The following is a 19,726-nucleotide window of genomic DNA, read 5'->3' as shown; positions in this document are numbered from 1 at the left end:
AGCATTTACCTCGCATGCACAAGGCCCTGGCTTTTATGTCCCACACTGCACAAAACAGTTTCTCCCAGGTTTGTGGTGGGCCCAAAACATGCCCATATTAAAAGAGGTGGCAGTGTTATTTCCAGGGTTGAGGGTGATACCAGCATGCGGTAGAATAGCAGAACTGGTGGCAGAGGGTGCAGGAAAACTAGATCTTACTCTTTGTCTCTCTGAGAGCTCTGTCTGCCTCCCTCAGCCTGCTCCTAAGCCTCCACCTGTTTTTCTAAGTAGAATGATGTCCAGGCTTCCCTGACTTCTGTCTGAGGAATTCCATCATTGACCCTGTCACCTTCCTGCTGCTATGGCAACAGTTGAGCAAATAAACACTCTTCTCATCAGTTTTAATAAAGGCCTTCTTCCTTTTTCCTGGAAGTGAGCTCGTGTATCCTAAGTCTGGTAGAGAAATGATCTGTCAAAACAGGGTACCCCTCTGTTCTGTCCTCCCTTCCTCATAGGAATTCTAGGGACAAAGCCAGACAGACCAAAGACTGAGATAAACGCTTCCTGCTCATTAGCAGAATATTTAGTGAGTACCGGCAGTGGTGGTACCTAAACATCTTTGCATGTCAGGAGAAAAGCCTTGCTTTACCTTTCCCAGATCCTCTGTCCTCTTTTCTTGGGGAGTTTTTCTGTCTATTGCACTCTATGAGTGAGGCAGCCAATCTCAAAAATACATGTATTCTTTATGCACCATCTCATGTTTGTTTTCCTTGTGGGTTGTTGTTCCAGTTATTCTTTGGAGCTCGGTGGCTTTAGTTACTTATATTTTTAAAAATATTTTTATTATTTTAATGCTTGCATTAAAACAAATATGGAATCCATTGTTATGAATGGTATGAATTAGAAGTCTTAACTTTTCTTTCCCAAAGAATATTCAGTTCTCCCAATACCATTTTTTTGGTTTTTTTTGAGGCAGGGTCTACCTAGCCCAGGTTGGCCTTGAACTTGCGGTGATCCTCCTGCCTCAGCACCCAGGGCCATTGAATGAGTAAAAGGCTTCTCACTGATGTGAAATGCCGCTTCTCTGGTGATGTCCAATTCTCTCATCTGGAACACGAGGTTTTTCCGTTGCATTTCTCCTCTCTTTGCTTTGAGAGGTTAGCGGGACGGAGGGTGCTTAGGAGGAGGCCAGCCCTGCTGGCACGGACGGGAGCAAGCCTGAGGTCTACAGAAAAGCCTCTTGTCGTTGCCTGCTGAGACAGAAGCGGCAGGCCGGGGAGCCCCGAGAAGCCCCACGTTAGTTCGCTCCTCATTTCTCACCCCACCCCCAAACTGGCCAGGTGTGTGGCTTCCTGCTCCGGCTGTTGCATCACATCTCTCCCAGGAGGTGTCCTTTCCCAGCACTGCTCTCCGGGTGTCTGATGAAACAAACCAAACTCTCTGCTCGCTCGGCTTCCATCCTGCTGGCAGCGTCCAGAGCTCCAGGGACCGCGAGGCCCCGTTTTCTTTGCTTGGATTCTCTAGTGAGTTTGCAGAGCTCAGTCTGTCTTTCCACACCCGGTCTCTTCCTGGCTGTATTTGTGTCAGCACGGAAAGCCCAGATTATTGCCCACTGGTAGCGTACTCAGTGTTTATATCATTCTATCTCACACATGGAGCTTTTCTTTAAAGTCAGAAAAGGCTTAGAAAGGAGAAAGAGTACATTTCTTCTAGATCCTGGGCTACAGGTGAGGGATTTCTCTGGTGACTAATAATAACTTACTCCTACCAATAAAATGCGGCTCTTCTCAGCAGGCACTGACAGTTGTTCTCTGGGGACTCAGTCCATGGACAGTGACCTGGTGGCCTGGTCCCACACTAACGTACCCTTCCTTAGAAGGGAATTTTGGACTCTCTGAGATACAAGTTGAAGGGTGTTTTACAGGCTTATCCACGTACCCGAGGAACATCCAGCCGGTAATATACCTTCTCCCCCCGTGTTAGGAAGCAGGTGAACCAAAGTTAGGGGAAGTATCCTGGCTTGGGGGGAATGTTTGAGGGAACAGGTTGTCTTTTAGGAGGGAAGATAAGAGACAGGTTTTTGTGAAACTTGGACCCAGAAAGGTGACGTCACTTGTGTTGCCAGGGGGGTGGTCAGGCCCCATACGAGTTCTTGTCTTTCTGCTTTTATTCTCTTGACCCATGCCATCCAGTATGGAAGCTCCTAGTCACATGAGGCTATTTAATTTAAAACTAAAAAGTCAGTTCTTCAGCTGGGCATGGTACACACCTATAAGCCTAGAATTTCAGGAGGCTGAGACAGGAGCTTCACAGGTTTGTTCAGCCTGGGCAACTTAGCAAGGTAGTGAGACCCTGTCCCAAAGCGGGGAGAGGGGCTGAGGATGTAGCTCAGGGCAGAGGCCTTGTTTCGACCCCCGGGATCCCCCTCCGCTCTGCACTTTCCGCGTCGGAGCGCTCAGCAGCCGCATTCGGAGTGGCCTGTGTGTGGCCCGCGCGGCTCTGCCCCTGGCCGCAGAGGTGCAGCGTACAGTGCCGCTCGCCGGGCGGAGGCTGTGCTGCCCGTGCTCCCGAGGCTGACCTTTCCGTCTTTCGGCAGCTGACCAAGAATGGGACCGTGGAGTCGGTGGAGGCTGACGGCCTGACCCTGGATGACGTTTCAGATGAAGATATTGATGTGGAAAACGTGGAGGTAGACGATTACTTCTTCCTGCAGCCTCTGCCCACCAAACGGCGCCGGGCCCTGCTGAGGGCTTCTGGGGTCCACCGCATTGATGCTGAAGAAAAGCAAGAACTTCGAGCCATCCGTCTCTCTCGGGAAGAGTGTGGTTGTGATTGTCGACTGTATTGTGACCCAGAGGCCTGTGCCTGTAGCCAGGCTGGGATTAAATGCCAGGTCAGTCAGAGTTGGCCAAGGTAGTGTATGTGCCGTAGGGCCCAGGCCTGTGGTGTGGGTACCATGAGGATGGGAAGCTGCCCGTCCAGAGAGATGGAGTCCCCGTCTGTAAACACGCTGCAGTGCCACAGCTCTCCTCCACCAACAAAGTGAGCTCGACAAGTTTCTTAAGCTGTGGCGGTACCTGTTATCTATTCTCTTTCATATCTCAGAGGTGAAATGAAGTAAGTAGCTGTTAGCAAGGGGAAAAACAAAGGCCGGGCATGGTGTTGCACACACACCTGTAATCCCAGCACTCTCGAGGCTGAGGCAGGGGGAGGCTGAAGCAGGAGGATTGTTGTGAGTGTGAGACCAGCCTGGGCTACAACGTGAGCTCAAGGCCAGCCTGAACTGCATAGCGAGACCCTGTCTCAAAAAGAAAAAAACAAACAGACAAACAAAGGGAAAAACGGGGCTTAGTATATTTACCCTTTTGTAACCATTTTTTGAATACTGACAGAATTCTTGAGATAAAAAGAAGCAAAGAAAGGAGGCCTATACATTCTATCTGCAAATACTCATATTACCTCTATTCCAATTTTGAAAAAATCAAAATGGTTTCAAGATTCTCTAAGTCAGGATCTAGGCTAGCAGAGCTTAACTCCTGAGTTTCCTGAGAGAAAGTTAGCATCTTTTTGTGTGCTTTCTCACAAGGGACAGTTGACACATTGTGATAGAAAACAGCGGTAACATCCTAGAGAATGAAATTTATCTGGGACTTGTATCCTGAGAATATGGACGCTAAGTCCTTATGGTTCAGCAGTTCCTTTTTTTTTTTGAGACAGGGTCTTGATACGCAGTTCAGGCTGGCCTTGAGCTCACTTTATAGCCTTGAACTTATAATGATCCTCCTGCCTCAGCCTCCCAAGTGCTGGGATTACAGGCATGCGCCACCACGCCCGGCAGTTCAGCATTTCCTAACCAACCTTTTCTTTCTTATTTTTAGGCAAGTAACAAATAGCTATAGCAGATTGAGCCAATTAGTGCATTTTATATTGAAGTCCCATATAAATCAGCCTGTCGTTCAGACCTGAGAACAGTTTTAGGAACTGTTTGAATACGCATGCATGCTTATTTGCTTACTCACGTTTTTTAATGTTTAATTGTACTGTTTGGATTTTTCCGCCTTTCATTTTGTTTGTGAAGGGGAGATAAGAAGGTAGAAAGCATCTGCTTTCCAGATAGCTCTGGTCCAGATAGCTCCAAGCTAATTATCTTAGTAACTGCTTCAGATCTTAACTAGTCTAAGCCCTCAGGGGGAAACATAAAGCAGGCAGGGAAATCCTGTTCATTGTTTGAGCCTCCATTCTGGCACCTTAGTTTGCTTATTTACCCCAGAGTGTATTGCTTTGGACCAGCGGCTCTTCCACTCACTGTCCCAGGCCAGTCCTGCCAAAGGCCGTAGGCGTGGGCCCAGCCTTTCGTTGTCCCCGAACCAGCTAAGTTCTGGAAGTCCTGAGGCACAGAGACTTCTCTGAGGACTGTCAGCATCCAGAGAGGCGTCACTGCTAGAAAGATCCTTTGCTATGACTTTTGTCTGCTTTTTACTTAGCAGAGGAAACAAAGCCCTAGGGAGAAGTAAAGGACTCGAGGTCCCCGCCGCTCAGCAGTGGCGGAGCTGGAGCCCAGAGGCGGGCGGCCTGACAGCTGCCGTGCAGTGCCGTGAGCTCTTGCCGCGTGCTAGGTTTTGAATTGGTTGCTTCTCTTCTTGTAAGCCCTCCAACCCCGACTGCCTGTGTTTGCCAGTTGATAGCTCTGTTGGATCCAGTGGTCTCATCCTGTCTCAACCTCCTTGTGCCCCGTAGGTGGATCGCATGTCCTTTCCGTGTGGCTGCTCCAGGGATGGCTGCGGGAACATGGCCGGGCGCATCGAGTTTAACCCGATCCGAGTCCGGACTCACTACCTGCACACCATCATGAAGCTGGAGCTGGAGAGCAAGCGGCAGGTGAGCCGCCCGGCAGCCCCGGAGGAGGAGCCCTCACCTGCCGCTGGCTGCAGCCTGCCGGGCGCGCAGGGCTCCGAGACGCAGGACTTCCAGGAGTTCCTCGCCGAGAACGAGACCGCGGTGATGCACCTGCAGAGTGCGGAGGAACTGGAGCGGCTCAAGGCCGAGGAGGACTCCAGCGGCTCCAGTGCCAGCCTGGACTCGAGCATCGAGAGCCTGGGCGTGTGCATCCTGGAGGAGCCGCTGGCCGTTCCCGAAGAGCTGTGCCCAGGCCTCACAGCCCCCATCCTCATCCAGGCGCAGCTGGCCCCAGGCTCCTCCGTCCTGTGTTTTGCTGAGAACTCGGAGCACCCGTCCGCCTCGACAGTGAGCAGCCCATCCTACTTGAACAGTGGGCCCTTGGTCTACTACCAGGTGGAGCAGAGGTCGGTGCTGGGGGTGAAAGGCGAGCCCGGTACGGAAGAAGGCACAGCCTCTTTCCCCAGGGAGAAGGACCTGAGCGTCTTCTCGCTCCCCGTTACCTCGCTGGTGGCTTGCAGCCCCACAGACCCTGCCGGCCTCTGCAAGTCGGAGGTGGGGAAAACGCCCGCTCTAGAAGCGCTATTGCCGGAGGGTTGTAACACCGAGGAGCCCGAGAACGAAGACTTCCACTCCTCATGGTCCCCCTCAAGCCTCCCCTTCCGCACGGACAGCGAAGAGGGATCTGCGGCGGAGAAGAGCTCCCCGCAGAGTGAGGACCGGCCCCCCGAAGAGGCTGCCCTAGAACTCCCCCTGGCAGTGTGACCTGGGGTAGAGGTGCCGCCTCTCACCCACTTTCTATTTATTCCCTTATTTTATCTAATGCCACTGCAAGACTGTAGAAGCAGCTGCTGCTCCCATGTTATTTTATTGGGATCTTTCGGGGAGTGGGTGGGAAAGGCTTGTTTGTACAAGTATTTTTAAAAAGGGAAACAGTACCAAGGAGACCAGCTCCAGCTTGACCTGGAGACAGTCTTACAGGCGGCCGCGCGGTGCCCAGTACTGAGCTTTCTGGGCTGTCAGAACAGAGGTAGGAGCACACAGGAGGCGCTGGGTAGCTCAAGCGGCTGTTCTTCATGTAGGGACCGGAACACACGAATCTGAACAGCAGGGCAAAGCCCCGGCTGTCCTGGCCGTGGGGAGGGTGCAAGCTCACTTCTCTCTGGTTATTCCGTGCTCCGTCTTGGTGTCGTCACGCAGTTGCAAAGGTGGCCAGGCAGGATCTAGAGAGGAGGGGTAGAAGGGTCTCTGCTTCTATACAAAACCTCCAGGATTTCTAAAAATGTCACCTGCCTTCCTCTGACCCCCATTTGGTAAAGAAGTTAATATTTGACATTTGGTGTTCTCTGACCAGCTCCCCACACTGGGGATCCCTGGTCTGTAACTTGAATGACTGTATTTCCTTCACATGCTCTTAGGTACTAGAGTTTAGGTAGTCTGTCTTCTTTTCCTCCATTTTTCCTTTGAAGAAAAAGAGCGAGCCTGGCTGGGGATGTGGTGTAAAGAGCCCGAGGCTTCCGCCTGTGTCCATCACTGGCTGTGCTGGGCAGCTTCAGGCGAAGCTCGCCCCTCACAGAAGCCCATACAGAGCGTGAGGTCTGTCCGGAGGCGGCCGCAGGACCAGCCGCTGTCTGGAGAGATGACTCGATCTGTGTCACGTTTGCTTTTTCACGGTGCCCCCCAGATCTGAGCTTTAAGTGGGATGGAAGGTGTGGCAGTCTAAGGACACCTGCTAGTTTTTATTTTTTTCTGTATCTGCCCTCGTGACCCTGCTTGGATGTATACAGGGTTGGAGTTCTTAACACTAGTCCAGGTCAGCCCCAAGAACTGCACATGTTTACTGAACCTTCTCTGTCTTGATACATAGATTGGAAGCCAAACCAATTCTTAAAATGCCACACACAACTCCCAGGTTGCACAGGATTCAGGATCTGATTGTAACCTTGGAAATGTATAGGATGGGACTCAGATTCTGTTCTTCCCTCTGTCAGTGGTTCCTGTTCCTCTTAGTCCAGCGTATGTTCCAAGGTCTGCTTCACTCAACTCCACTGATTTCTTTTTATTGTCAGAGTTTATCTTTGCCTCTTTTAAAATGGACACAGTAGGGAGCAAAACACTATTTTCTAGTGTCCTAGACACCATGTTTCACTTCCGGTATGATTTACTACCCAGGAATGAAGAGTACAAACTTTCCTGTGGTTGGGGAGATAACTGTTCATCTTTGTTTGCTCATAAACCCTTTCCTTGTGAGATAGTTAGGGCTCTGGTGTCTTAAAGCAACCTTTGAGTATTTGTCAGCAGCCTTTCACCTACACAATCTGAGCCTGAAGGACTTTGTAATTAATACAGCTACATGTTTTAACCCATTCCGCCTTTCCTGTCCATTCCTGTTTTTGTTTGGTTTTATGTTGGAAGAGCGTTCTTAATTGGGGGCGTGTGTCCGTGTTTCTCCCCATCCCCCAGCCTCACAAGACAGAGCTGAGGTTCTCAAGTACCTGAGACTTAGATGCTCTTCCAAACTGAGCTGCTGTCCCCCTCCTTAGATGGGGACTCAGACACGACTGTGAAGTTTCTCTCAGAATTTGGCTCCGTGGAGAAAAAACTGTTTTTAAAAATTTGTTGGAAAGAGGAGGAAGCTTAGAAATTTTCTCCTTAGGAAGCTCCAACTCAGTTTAGTGGGCAGATTCCAGCTGCTCAGTAAGAAAAACATCAGCCTTTGGGATCAAATGAATTCAAGTTTGTGATTATTAAACTCATTGTCAACCCACAAGATATATGATATTTCTGCAAAACCCCAGCATCCGTCCGGCCCATCCCTTCTTTACAATTCTGACACACTAACCCCAAACTTCCGAGTGCTAAATATTAGCATTTAGCATTAACTCTTGTCAAGCAAAGGGCGTTTTCTACAACCTAGTCTGTCTCATTTCTGGTGCTACCTGAATTGGACAAAATTACAGCTCATGGTTGCTAGGGAAGGTGGGCCTCTGGCTGTAGAAGTGGACTGGACGGCTTCAGTCCCACTCAGTCTAGGCCTAGATAAAAGAAATGAAGCTTACTGTCCCTTTCACATACTGTATGCACAGGTAGTATTTTCAATGTGAATCCAAAGCTTGTCTGGTTCTCTGAAAACAATTTTTTCCCCCTTTAGGTTCTTTACATTGTGATAATGCCGTATTTAAAGAGAATATTTAAATGTAATATTAAAGAAATATTCAAAAGAATGATGTGTTAGTCTTTGTCTTGGCAGGCCAGTTACTTGTTAAGAGAAGGGATGCTTCTCCCGTTCTGTATATAAAACTAATTAGGTCAGTTTGGAGAACGCTGATAATGGGGACGTGCTGCGATGGACGTGCGGCATGTTCTCTCTGGAGCGCCAGGAGCCTGCGGTCCTGCCTCATCTGCCCGTGTGTCCCTCCCCAGCTGGAGCAAGTCCTGCCGCTGCTCTCTCAGCCCTTTGTGTGTCGTCCCTTCCTCTCTGGTTCTAGTGCCACCTTAAAATGTCCACCAGGAGATCAAATGAGTTTCTTCAAACTTTCCATCCCATCAGAAGCTCCTGTTGCAACCAATTAAATATTAGGTTATGTCAGTCATACGAAAGGAGCCTTAGTCTTATAGAAGCAGCCTTAGCAAAAGGATTAGAGTGGATGTAAATAATCATCAACTGGTTTCAGGTAGTCTTTACTTGGGTTTAAAAACAGTGCTTCATGCATTTACAATAAGTTATTACAGAACCGCAGGTCACAGAGGTGCACACAAGCTACCTCCAACTTCCTGTCTCGCTGTAGGTCTCTCCCGGCCTCCCAGGGCAGTAATCAGTACCTTAAAGTTTTGACCCATGGCCCAAAGAGGCCACTGTCAGTTACAGCTGGATTCTGCAACGCAGTGGAGGTAGCAAAGAATTGAAGATCCTTAGGGGCTGTCACCAGCCCAGAAATTAAGACAAAGTGGAAGTGAAGGCTGTACACCCTGGAGAAGGAGCCAAGTAGCACTCCTGAATCACTCCCTTCAGAATGTTCCCGTAAGTTAGTCACTGAAAAAATGTTCAAAGGAATTCAAAAGGAAAGAGCAGTTAACCCTTGCCAGTGAGGAGGACAAAATATCCTACTTTTGGTCATACCAGGGATGAGGCAAAGGAGCACTGAAGAAAACATGCATGGATGTAAATGATCGAGTCTCACTGGTAACGGCCACACCAGCTGGGAATTCTCCAACAGAAACCCCCACCCCCCCGCCAGTTATAATGAGCATGGAGCTGATAACTCTCTGCGAAATGACTCCCCCTGGGGCAAAACACTTCCTAAGACCAGAAAGTGACACGTCCTGGTAAAAGCCTAGTACAGAAGTTGCTGCCAACTCCAGCTTACTGTGAGATACGTGACAGCTTGCAGGGGCCACCCTTGAGAAGGGCTGTAGTTTGAGCTGTGAGCGGAATGTCTGTAGTTCCCACAGGTAGTGGCTGCGAAGCCATGGCACCTCTCCTCGGCCCTGCACGCCTCACGGCGCACACGGACTGCAGACAAGTGCTGTTGGTCCCGCGCTGCTGTACGACGAGACTGCAGGACTGCGCCGCCCGTTCCACGCTTCACTCAGCGCCGCGTCCCAAGGTAGTTCGTGGAAAGCAGGACCACGTTGTGCAGCAGGAGGGACAGCTCGGTTTCTGCAAACACCATCAGCGTTAGTGGTTTGGCTGGCAAAGTCTGCCTTCGAGCGGCCCGTGTGTGTAGGAACTGAAAGCGGAGGCGGCAGGGCAGACAGCAGTTAGGGTGGCACTAAGGGGCCACCGCTCCCCAAGTTCCCTGCTCCGTGTCAGCCCGCACGCGGCTTCTCTGTGCTGCCAGTGCGTATGTAAACTCATCCCTTACTTCTTGATTCTCACAGGATGGAAACAGAAGACTCAGAGGTGGCCCTGGTGCTAAGCACTACTGTCACTCCGGGGTTCTGGGAGAATGTGGCACTCTGGGGACATTTCTCAGCTTCAAGCTTAGTAGACCTACTCTGATACACGAAGGCCCCAAAACCATCCAAGACTGCCAGGGTTTCCAAACGGGACCAGAAGGCGTAACACCTACGCTCAAGACACTGTTTGTTCAGCCAGTACAGTTTTGTTTTAAATGCGATGTCTTTAGTGCTTCTCAACTAGGGCAATTCTGCCTCTCCCTTTGCTCCTCAACCCAGGAACCCTTGGCCATGTCTGGAGATACTTTGCATTGTCACAGGGGTTGGACGGCATCTAGTGGGAAGAGGCCAGGAACACGGCCAAACATCTGCAGTGCACAGGCAGCCTCCCCACAGCAAAGGTCAGTGACCGCAAAGCGGAGACTGCTTCGGATCAGCGTGCCCTCCCTCTCGGGTCCCGTGACCCCAGCACTGCCTCCTGTCTTACGGTCGACTTCATTACTGGCCTAGGCATGGGGTAGGCAGTAAATTCATGCCCTTTCAAGTAGACACACATGTTAGACAAAGGCTTCACAGTACTCAGTGACTACAAGATAATCTCAGAATAAAATACAAAAAGGACTTGGCTTTCAGTGGCACAACCGTAGAAATGTGCCTTACCTTTCACGCTGCACGAAATTTGTAGCCATTCCCCCAGCCAAGTTCGACATCTGTCTTCAGCAATATGGGTAGAATTCAGGCCGCGGAGATAACAAGCCTATAACACTCAGAAGAGAAACAGTCCTGAGAAATCACGCGGTGAGTACGCCAAGGAACTGGAAATCTACAAAGAACCCTAGATTTCCTTTGAGCGAGTTACAACTTGATCCCCATCTGACAGCTGGACTAGTGATGGATATGATAACAAGTAAAGGAGCACTATGTTATCATTTGGATCTGAAATGTCCCCCAAAGGTCCATGTGTTAAAGGCTTAGGCTGAAATAGCGTGAGTCTGTGGAAAAGAGAAAGCCTCAAAGTGCTCCACATGCTCCTGGAAGGAGGTCGAAACTCTAGGAGGCGAGGTCTCCTAAGAGTCTTTCTGGGGGTGTGCACTGGGGACACCTCTTCCAGTCTCCCTTTGGTTGTCACAAGAAAGCGGCTCTGTTCCGCCACGTACCCCCGCCATGCTGTGCTGCTGCTGATCACAGTACTAAGAGCAGCAGGGCCAACTGGCCACGGACTGAAACCTCCAAAACTGTGATAAATAAACCTTTGTTCTTTTTAAATCACTTATCTCAGGTATGTGTTACAGTAACACAGCTATACAATTGAAAACAGGAGGTCTAAAGTGTAACGTTGCGCAACTACTCAGGCTGAAGCAGGAGGATCACAAATTCTAGCCCAGCCTAGGCAATTTAGTGAGACCCATCTCAAAATAATAAACAAACAAACAAATAAATAAATGTGTAGTGTCCTGGATTTTTTTTTTTTTTTGTCTTTTTGAGACAGAGTCTTGCTATGTAGTCCAAGCTGGTCTTGAACTCACTATGTAGCTGAGGGTAGCTTCAAACTCATGGTGATCCTCTTGCCTCAGCCTCCTGAGTGCTCGAATTACAGGCATGCACCTCCATGCCCAGCATGTCCTTGATTTTTAAAGTGCTACAAGAAAAGAAATACAAAATAAACCTACTCTGGGCAATTCTTCCCACTAGTTTAGTACACTGAGAAAAAAAAGACAGAAATAAACTGAAGGATAAAGAGCTTGGGTTTTGATATAATAAAACAAGGAAATTTTGTAAGCTTCCAGGCCAGTGTGGGCTACTGCTTGATACTTCAATTAAGCGCTTACCGATTTCACTTCCTGAGCAGTGAGCTGGCCAATCCCCAGCTTTGCCAAAGCCCTGTCCAGCTGGTGAATCACAGTAGTATGAGCCTTCAAACGGCGTCTCAACCACGGAGGAGGGAGGTAAGGTGTGAGAAGCATGGCCCGGCTCAAGGCTTTCTATGACAGCAGAGGAGGAGAGAGCCAGCTATTACCCGAAAGGTCTGAACTAGCTGAGTCTGTGGTAAAGGAAAGCCTCAGAGTGCTCACCAGTTGCAAAGCCTGGAGCTGGTTTATGCCCAGAGGATGGTTACGGAAACACTCTCTGAGAGCCAGGACATCTTGTGCTGCTGGGTGGGTACCATTCTGTATCTTGGGAGCGGAAGATCGGCACACGTTAGGAAGTCATGCTGGGCCCCCTTCTAGTTCTAGTGCACGGCTGATCTCACGAGAAGCCTAGTTTGCAGGGAGGTTAACTGGACAAATACCTTGGTGCATAGTTCCGTCAGATGCCACCGGAGCCCTGCGTCAGAAACGAGAGGGATGACGCTTTCTAAATAACTAATGATTTCTGAGTGGGACTGCTTCCGGAGAGCATGATAGATATCTAAGAAATCAATTTGTTGTTTGGGGGTCCAAAAATGTTTGATCAGTAGTTGCCTAGGAAATAAGTACCTAAAAGGAAAAAGAATCACAAAGTCACTATAGAAACTATCTATCGAAGTGAGCTAAGCAAGCATCTGGCGGACATGAATACTGGGAAAAAGGAAGGGAGACACTGTTTTCCTACCTCAAAGTCCTTTTTTTTTTTTAAATAAAGCAATTAAGCCTAAGGTTTAAACGTACACCGAAGCACAGTTTTGAGCAGAACCACCTAAATGGTTGCTGCCTGGCACGCAGCAATCTGATAAAACTCCTTTTGAATTGAAGCACATGAAGAACATTCTTCAGACTGAGTTACAGACAGAGCTGGACACTACATGATGTGGATGCCCTCCCTGCTGCACAGTCCTTACATGTATACACTATGAAAAAGGCAACAGATTTGGTTTTTAATCATATCACATGGGATGGCTTTAAAACATGGCCACAGATTTTCTGGCATTCCTCCTCTGTACCGGTGAGGTTTAGGTCCTCTTTTTGTCATCTGGGTGATTCAGTCAGCCAAGAGAATAGAGAAGAAGTCTGAGCTCCAAAACACAGGCACCAAAGGTCACGCAGATTCTTACTCACTGGAATAGTCAGTCCTGGGCCCTGACTGCCGTGTAAGATCGCCCACCGTCAGGCGGCCACGCTCGAAGAAGCCGTATGTGGGCACTCTAGCCGACAGTTTGTCTCCCGGCAACCCCTCCGAGGTACCACAGTAACCTTGGCCTTCCAGACCAGTCCACTCAGCAGCTACCACTGAGGGACCTATGTCGGCACCACATGGGTGAAAAAAGTCAATCACCTTTCTCAGCCTAAACTCACGACCCACAAAATCATGAAAACAATGGTTACTTTAAGCTATTAAGGTTTGAGCTTGTTTGTTATACAGCAAGAGATAATGTATAACGTACCAGTTTAGAGGTGTCATCTTTGGATATGAAGTAATAAAACGACATCAGAATATGAAATGCATTGCTTTCCTGAAGAAAAAATTTGTCCCAAATTATTAACGCTCAGGGAGCAAGATGCTGACTCGGATTGATGGGGAAGACCGTGCTCTTATTTCACATCACCCAGGGCAGCAAGAACACCTACTGCCGCCCTCCTGTCCCGGGAACCAAGGTATTACTGACTGGCTTTTATAAGCCTTGGAATGATGGGAAGATTGGAGTAGGAAGTTTGATAACCTCTGCCTAGCTTCTGAAATGAAAAGTTATTAAGATAATTTTTAATTAAAAATTATACTTAAGATGCTGAGGAGGCAGCACAGCACCTGCCTGGCAAGCGTGACGTCATGAGTTCGATTTCTGGTACCAGAAAAAAAAAAAACCAAAAAACCAAAAAACCAAAAAAAAAAAAAAAAAAAGATGCTGAGGAGATGCACGTCCATACTCACATTAGCAAGAAGACCAGGTAGTTGGCAAAGGGCGGAATGGAAATAATACCTAAGAAAAGACACTTGCTGACATCTTGACGGAACTAAACAGAAATAAAGACAGGTGCAGTTTTAACACAAGTTAAAGTCATATAACAGGTAATACCTCTACCTCTCTGTGCAGCCCAGAAAAAAGACCAAGTTTGTTTCTGTCTGCTACTAGCTGACAGAAACTAGGTCTCTTGCAGAGAGAACCTCTGGTTTGTTCACTTTTGTCCCCTAAACAATATCTCACATAAGGTCTGACATATCAAATCCCTGAAGTGAGTTCTTCCTGAACCGCAGAATGGGTCTTAGATTCTTACTCTCAGTTTCAAAATTGTTCATCAAGTCACTAGCAAAAACCACATTCCCGCTGCCCTATGGGTCCTTCAGAAACAAACTGGATTTTAGTGCTTACAACTTTATTCAGAGAGCATGCCGGAAATTCTGCGGAGCTTTGTTATAGAGGCTGCACCTTGGAATGAACCCAATTTTGACAAATAATCAGATGCTCTCATTCACTTCAATACTTTGATCTTACAGCAAAGGGGGAAAGGCATGGTCAGCAGTGAACACTAAAGGAAAGGAGAAGATCTGAGACTTGGTTAACTGGAATTACCTCACCATCAACCTCTGCGTATCTGCCCCTGGCTCATACCTGTCTCAAATGCTCCATCTCCCGGTATGGAAGTTGATGAAACTTTATATTGTGCTTCCACATATTTGTCTTTATTCTTCTAGCCTTTTTGGCATCAGCCCAAAACATCTGTAATCCTGCCTCATTAAAGTAGAGGACACAGAGTGTGCCGTTATCCAGTTTGAATCTTACCACAACTTTGTACTCTATGTTCAGACACACACACACACACACACACACACACACACACACACACACATGTCCCACCCCAAGACTAAATAAAAGCTTTTTTTTTGGCACCGGGAATCAAACTCAGGACCTTGTGCTTGCCAAGCAGGCGTTTGCGCCACTGAACTATATCTCCGGCCCCTAGATAAAAAGCTTTAAACTAGGTCTCTTGAAATTCCTTTCAGGTTGACCATTCTTTTTCCCTCCAGCATATGACCTTTCTTCTAGCTACGCTGCGTTTCTGTTCTTCTGTTATGGAATGATCGCCCTCATAGAATCTCACTATGTTACCCAAGACTAGTCTCAAACTTGTGGGCTCAAGTGATCCTCCTGCCTCAGCCTCCCAAGTAACTGAGACTATAGGCATGTGCCACCACGCTCAATTCTCATACGGAAGTCTTGCTCCATTAACCCTATGCATTTCCCAGCCAGATACTAATATTTCCTTTCTGAAACATTTTTATAAATAGTATAATTCAATAAATTTCTATGATTTCATTTAAAATCTTTATTCTATGAAAAGTCTTACACTTATCTAGAACTTTAGTATTTTTTGCTTCTAAAATTTTATTGATACATTCTAGATATACATAATGATAACATTCATTGTAGGAAATTTATCCCTGTACATGATATATCTTTTTTTTTTTTTTTTTTTCTTTTTGAGACAGGGTCTCACTATGCAGTTCAGGCTGGCCTTGAGCTCACTTAGTAGCCCAGGCTGGTCTCAAACTCGCAACGATCCTCCTGCCTCAGCCTCCCAAGTGCTGGGATTACAGGCATGTGCAACCACACCCAGCTTGTACATGATGTATCTTGCTGCTTCTTTTTTTCCCATTCCCCTTTCTTCCCTTCAACTCCTCTTCAGCACTTTATTTTTTAAAAAAAATAATTTCATATATATGAACAAAATTATACCTAGACTGGCTTCAAAAAAATACAAGAGAAGGCAAGCATATAAATAAGATCAGTGGCCATGACATGATGTGATGTTGAGTACATGGAAATTAACTATATTATTCTCTTTACTTTTGCATAGTTTTAAGATTTCCATAATCAAAGGTTTTAAAACAAACAAAAATGCTCTCAGACTCTTTTCTTACTTGGTCCTAATTAAACACCTTGGGGGCAGACAAGGCAGCTATTCTTATCTCTGAGGATAAGAGGAGGTAACTTTTCAAGTCCCTGAAGTTAGTAATAATTATTATAATATTCAGAGTTGACACTGTGGTAGTTATATATACTGTTATGGGTACAGCATATAATAATATTAATAGCTAACATTATTGGGCACCTATTATAGGTCAGCCCTGTCCTAACAGCTTTACATATATTTATTTACTTATTCACAACAATGTGAGAAGAATACACTCAAGACATTGCTAGGAAAAGGAATGCACCTTGAGTCCATACGCTTAACTGAAACAAATCGGACACACATGTGTAAATACTGCATTGTTTTTCTGGTGTAAATAAGGACCCAAATGTGTAACAGGTATTGTGAAATAAGAAGAAAATGTTCAAATGGGGAGGGGAACAAGGGAGAGGGGAAAGGGAAAGGAAAGAAAGGAAAAGTTTAAAAAAGTGAGAAAAGAAGGAAGACACGGAAACAAGATGCTGTAAGTGGAGAGGAGGGGTTGAAGGGAGGGGAGGGGAGTGGGAAAAAACAAGTTATATCATGTACAGGTACAAATTCTCTATGATGAATGCAATCATTACGTATATCTAAAATGTACCAATAAAATCTGATTTTAAAAAATAGGGTCATCAGGAAGGTACTATTTTTATATTATGGATATGAAATCCAAGGGACAGAGAAGTTAAGTCACTAGTTCAGTGACACAGTCACTAAGTGACAATCTGGGATTTGAATCAGGCAGTCTAGCTCAAGTGAATACTGACATTATGTATGTAATTTCTTAGTAACTAGCATATCTCTAATTTGAACCAAAACATTCAGAAGTCAAGCATATGTAGTGCTATTTCCAGTACAACATGATATGTAAGACAGGCCTGTAAAAAGCATCAGGTCAGACTTTTGTATGGTCCATGACAATGGGTAACTCACAGGACCTATGTGCAGCCATAGGTCCTTGACCTTGTGCAGGACAAGGAACTTCTCTAGCCAAGAATGTGGTTAAGAAAAATACAAGGGTAAAAAACCTATGTCCTCCTGCTTCCCCTGTGTTGTCAAAAGTTGTCTCTCATAACATTTTTCTAGAAAAATTTTCAAGAGTGGCTAACTTGCCGGGTGCAGTGGCACACGCCGGTAATCCCAGCACTCGGGAGGCTGAGGCAGGAGGATCGTTGCGAGTTCAAGGCCAGCCTGGGCTACAAAGGGAGCTCAAGCCGAGCCTGAGCTGTATAGTGAGACTCAAAAAGACAACAACAAAAACAATGGCTAACTTGTAAGAATTAGTTGAATGCACAAACATCTGTGAAACAGAAGACATCCCAGCTCACACCCCCACAGCAGAACTAACTCTCTGACACTGCTGAAAGCTAATTCAGGGATTTCTATTAGAGCTGTTTTTACCTTTCATGAAGATTGTGTACAGGACATAGAAGCGGGGAAAATGACGACCCAAGAAACGATGGTATTTCCCATTCATCGCTTTTGTCTTGGCCACCACATAAGAGATCAAGCTCTTCATATCTGCCTTTGGAGAAAGGTGAAGCTTTGAAGACCTACAAGGAAGATCAAAGAACCTATCTGGGAACCAATCCTAGAAGCCCCAGCACACCTGGGGTCTCTAGTGTGACATACAGATCTCAGGGAATATGACTTGAAACTTGAACTCCAGAGAAGATCCTGGGTTCAAGGAGATAAAAGCAATCGGACTGAGAGGGGCGGATTCGGCAGAAGCCAAGTAGTAAGAGGAGGCAGGAGGCGGCGCGAGCCTGCAAGCGGGCAAGTTCTGGGATCCGCGCTGCAAGCTAACGCCCGGGAGGCAGGCTCTGGACAGCAGCGGTAAAACCTGAGCTGAAAAGGGGACGCCGAGAAACAAGCTTAGGACACGCGGGAGAGCACAGACGGCAGGGGCACTGCGAGTCCCAGATCAGGAACCGGCTCCTTCGCGGACTGGAGTGCAAATCCTGAGCGGCGTGAGAACAACCCGGGCAGGGGCGTGCAACCCGAGAACGAAGCGAGCGAAGCTGAGCCACTGGAGGGCCTGGACGTAAAGGAGGCTTTTATCTCCCCAGGTCCCTCACCGAAGGGCTCCCCAAGCAAGGCCGGGGCGACCAAGTTGTAGCCTACGGGCGACAATAGGTCCCGGGGCGGCAGCCGAACCCCACAGAGCAGCGCGAGCGCAGCACACCCTGGACAGCGCCATCTTCACAACAAGGGAGGGGGAAGAGAAGCGGTCGTCTCCAGGTCAAAGGTCACTGTCCCAGGACGCATGCGCCTTCCTGAGCGCTGATTGATACTGAAGGAAGGAATCCAAGACTGAACGTGGAAAGAGGATCACGATTGGGCGAGGCGATACTTCCGGTTTGCAGATGCCGGAAGTAGGCTCTCCCGGAGGAAGAGCGGACTGCAATCTGTGGTGGGTTTGTAATCCCGAGGACGCCGTCTCCTTGAGAGGCCTAGTGCCCTCCGCGATTCCCCAGGGCCTCAGGGACTCTCGGCGCTGCCCTTGACCTTTGTCTGTAGCCAGGTCATCGAGGTCTGGACCGGTGTTTGGCAGCCTGAGCCTCGGGTGCCTGAGGGGTGGGAGGGCCCGCGGCGCCCCCTAGCGGCGGCGGCTGGCGGGGCCGGGAACTGTCCACCGACTGACCTGTCAGCCCCGCGGCGGCGGCGGAGGGGCTGGGAGCGGCCGCTGTGCAGCCGAAGCGCTGAACGCTTTGTCCTTTTCTTCTTTGGCGTTTCTCCGAGCTCAGACTTCGCGGGAAAGTCTTTCCTTAAATGCCTGCCGAGGTCCAAGCTTGATTTCAACTTAAATGTTACTTTCTAAGCGGCTTTCTCTGGCCACCTTTTCCGAAATACTGCCCGCAAAAAGCATATGGACCCCCACCCATCGCCGCTGTCTCTTTTTTAATAGCACTTGTCACCTGTTTTGTTTACACATTTAGTCCTCGTTTTATCACCTCTCTGAGCTAAACCCAGGGCAGACGCTTCCGCGCCGCCTTGTTCACTGCTGCACCCCAACGCTGCGCGCCATACTTGACACGAAGTAGATGCTTGAGAAAATGTTTTCTTACTAAGCAAATGCTTGAAACTGAGAAGTATTCTAGAAATGCCATTTAGCTGCCTCCAAGAGTTAACAGTTCTTTGGGATATGTAGGAATATTTAACCTCCGTGGAGGGTGGTAGAGAATCTCATCTGAAAACTGGGATCCGGATTCTGATCCTAGTGATGCCATTTCCTTTATGTGACCTTGGACGCGTCACTTTAGCTGTGAGTTTATTTCCTCCACACTGGAGATCACCTGGCAGCCAAGTACTGGGAGGACCATGCGCAGAGATAGGGAAGAAAGAAGCTCGTGTGCTTGGCCATCGGGGCGGGTAACTGCAGTGTGGACACCTTTAGATGTGAACCGGTTGAGTTTGACCGGCTGATGTGGAAGTGCTCTTCCCAAGGCACTGCGACAAAAACACCCAGTGTCATGAAACCTTCTGAGTCCTTTGAAATGTAACTCCCAAGCCAGGCATGGTGGTGCATGCCTGTAATGCCAGCACTGCAGAGGCTGAGGGAGGAAGATCGCTGTGAGTTTGAGGCCAGCCTGGACTACACAGTAAATTCAAGGCCAGCCTGGACGAGACCCTGTCTTTTTGAGAGGGTCTCACTCTGCAATTCAGGCTGGCCTTGAGCTCACATTGTAACCCAGGCTGGCTTCAAACTCACAACGATCCTCCTGCCTCAGCCTCCCAAGTGCTGGGATTATAGGCATGCGCCACCACGCCCAACTCCGTTTTCTTTTTGTAGACATTTTTTTTTCAATATAAAACTTTTGTTCTGGAAATCCAAATAAAATCTGTTATTTTCTGTTCAGAATTATAGTGGGAGAGGAGGATAACCAACGTGGTGCACTGTGAAAACGTTCTGCAAAAAAACGATATCAAGCAAACTCGACTGAATTCACACCTATTGAACACAGAGAGCCTCAGACCTGATCACCTTCTGCAGCACTATGTTGCCTGAACGTCATTTGCATCTCTTGTAGTTCCCCTTTCTTTCAATAAATACTTGTTTTCCTTGGTTTTCTGATCTTCTGTAA

General features: G+C 47.9%; 2 protein-coding genes and 1 long non-coding RNA gene across 8 annotated transcripts in view; 2 read left to right on the top strand and 1 right to left on the bottom strand.

Annotated features, from left to right (window-relative positions):
* Csrnp2 (cysteine-serine-rich nuclear protein 2) overlaps positions 1 to 8,096 on the top strand; it is a gene marked incomplete in the record, with an annotated part of 17,496 nt that extends 9,400 nt beyond the window's left edge. Inside the window, 2 exon segments of the mRNA XM_005411889.2 lie at positions 2,576 to 2,872; positions 4,717 to 8,096. Coding sequence (XP_005411946.1) covers positions 2,576 to 2,872; positions 4,717 to 5,640 — 1,221 coding nt within the window.
* On the bottom strand, positions 5,725 to 17,947 carry Letmd1 (LETM1 domain containing 1). Of its 6 annotated transcripts, none has more exons than XR_001232222.1 (10): positions 17,720 to 17,947; positions 17,043 to 17,194; positions 14,300 to 14,415; positions 13,621 to 13,703; positions 12,065 to 12,251; positions 11,847 to 11,948; positions 11,604 to 11,756; positions 10,435 to 10,531; positions 9,243 to 9,605; positions 5,725 to 8,431 (listed from the first exon to the last, which is right to left on the bottom strand). XR_001232222.1 is itself a non-coding variant. In XM_013508469.1 (9 exons), exons 1-9 carry the CDS (start codon positions 17,839 to 17,841, stop codon positions 9,373 to 9,375), a joined length of 1,245 nt encoding a protein of 414 aa, XP_013363923.1. In that variant the 5' UTR covers positions 17,842 to 17,947; the 3' UTR covers positions 8,526 to 9,372. The 6 variants fall into 6 exon arrangements, 4 of the variants coding, with proteins under 4 accessions (XP_013363923.1, XP_013363924.1, XP_013363925.1 ...); XR_001232223.1 differs by having other exon boundaries at positions 5,725 to 6,098; XM_013508469.1 differs by lacking the exon at positions 5,725 to 8,431 and having other exon boundaries at positions 8,526 to 9,605.
* LOC102021394 lies at positions 17,948 to 19,726 on the top strand. The gene is made up of 2 exons (XR_264902.2): positions 17,948 to 18,054; positions 19,502 to 19,726. It is a non-coding gene; the product is annotated as an uncharacterized LOC102021394 (long non-coding RNA).

Source organism: Chinchilla lanigera, unplaced genomic scaffold, assembly GCF_000276665.1.
Source record: "Chinchilla lanigera isolate Chin_1 unplaced genomic scaffold, ChiLan1.0 scaffold00146, whole genome shotgun sequence".
NCBI lineage: Eukaryota > Metazoa > Chordata > Mammalia > Rodentia > Chinchillidae > Chinchilla > Chinchilla lanigera.
Note: the sequence above shows the minus strand (reverse complement) of the source record. Positions and strands in the feature narration are given on the sequence as shown.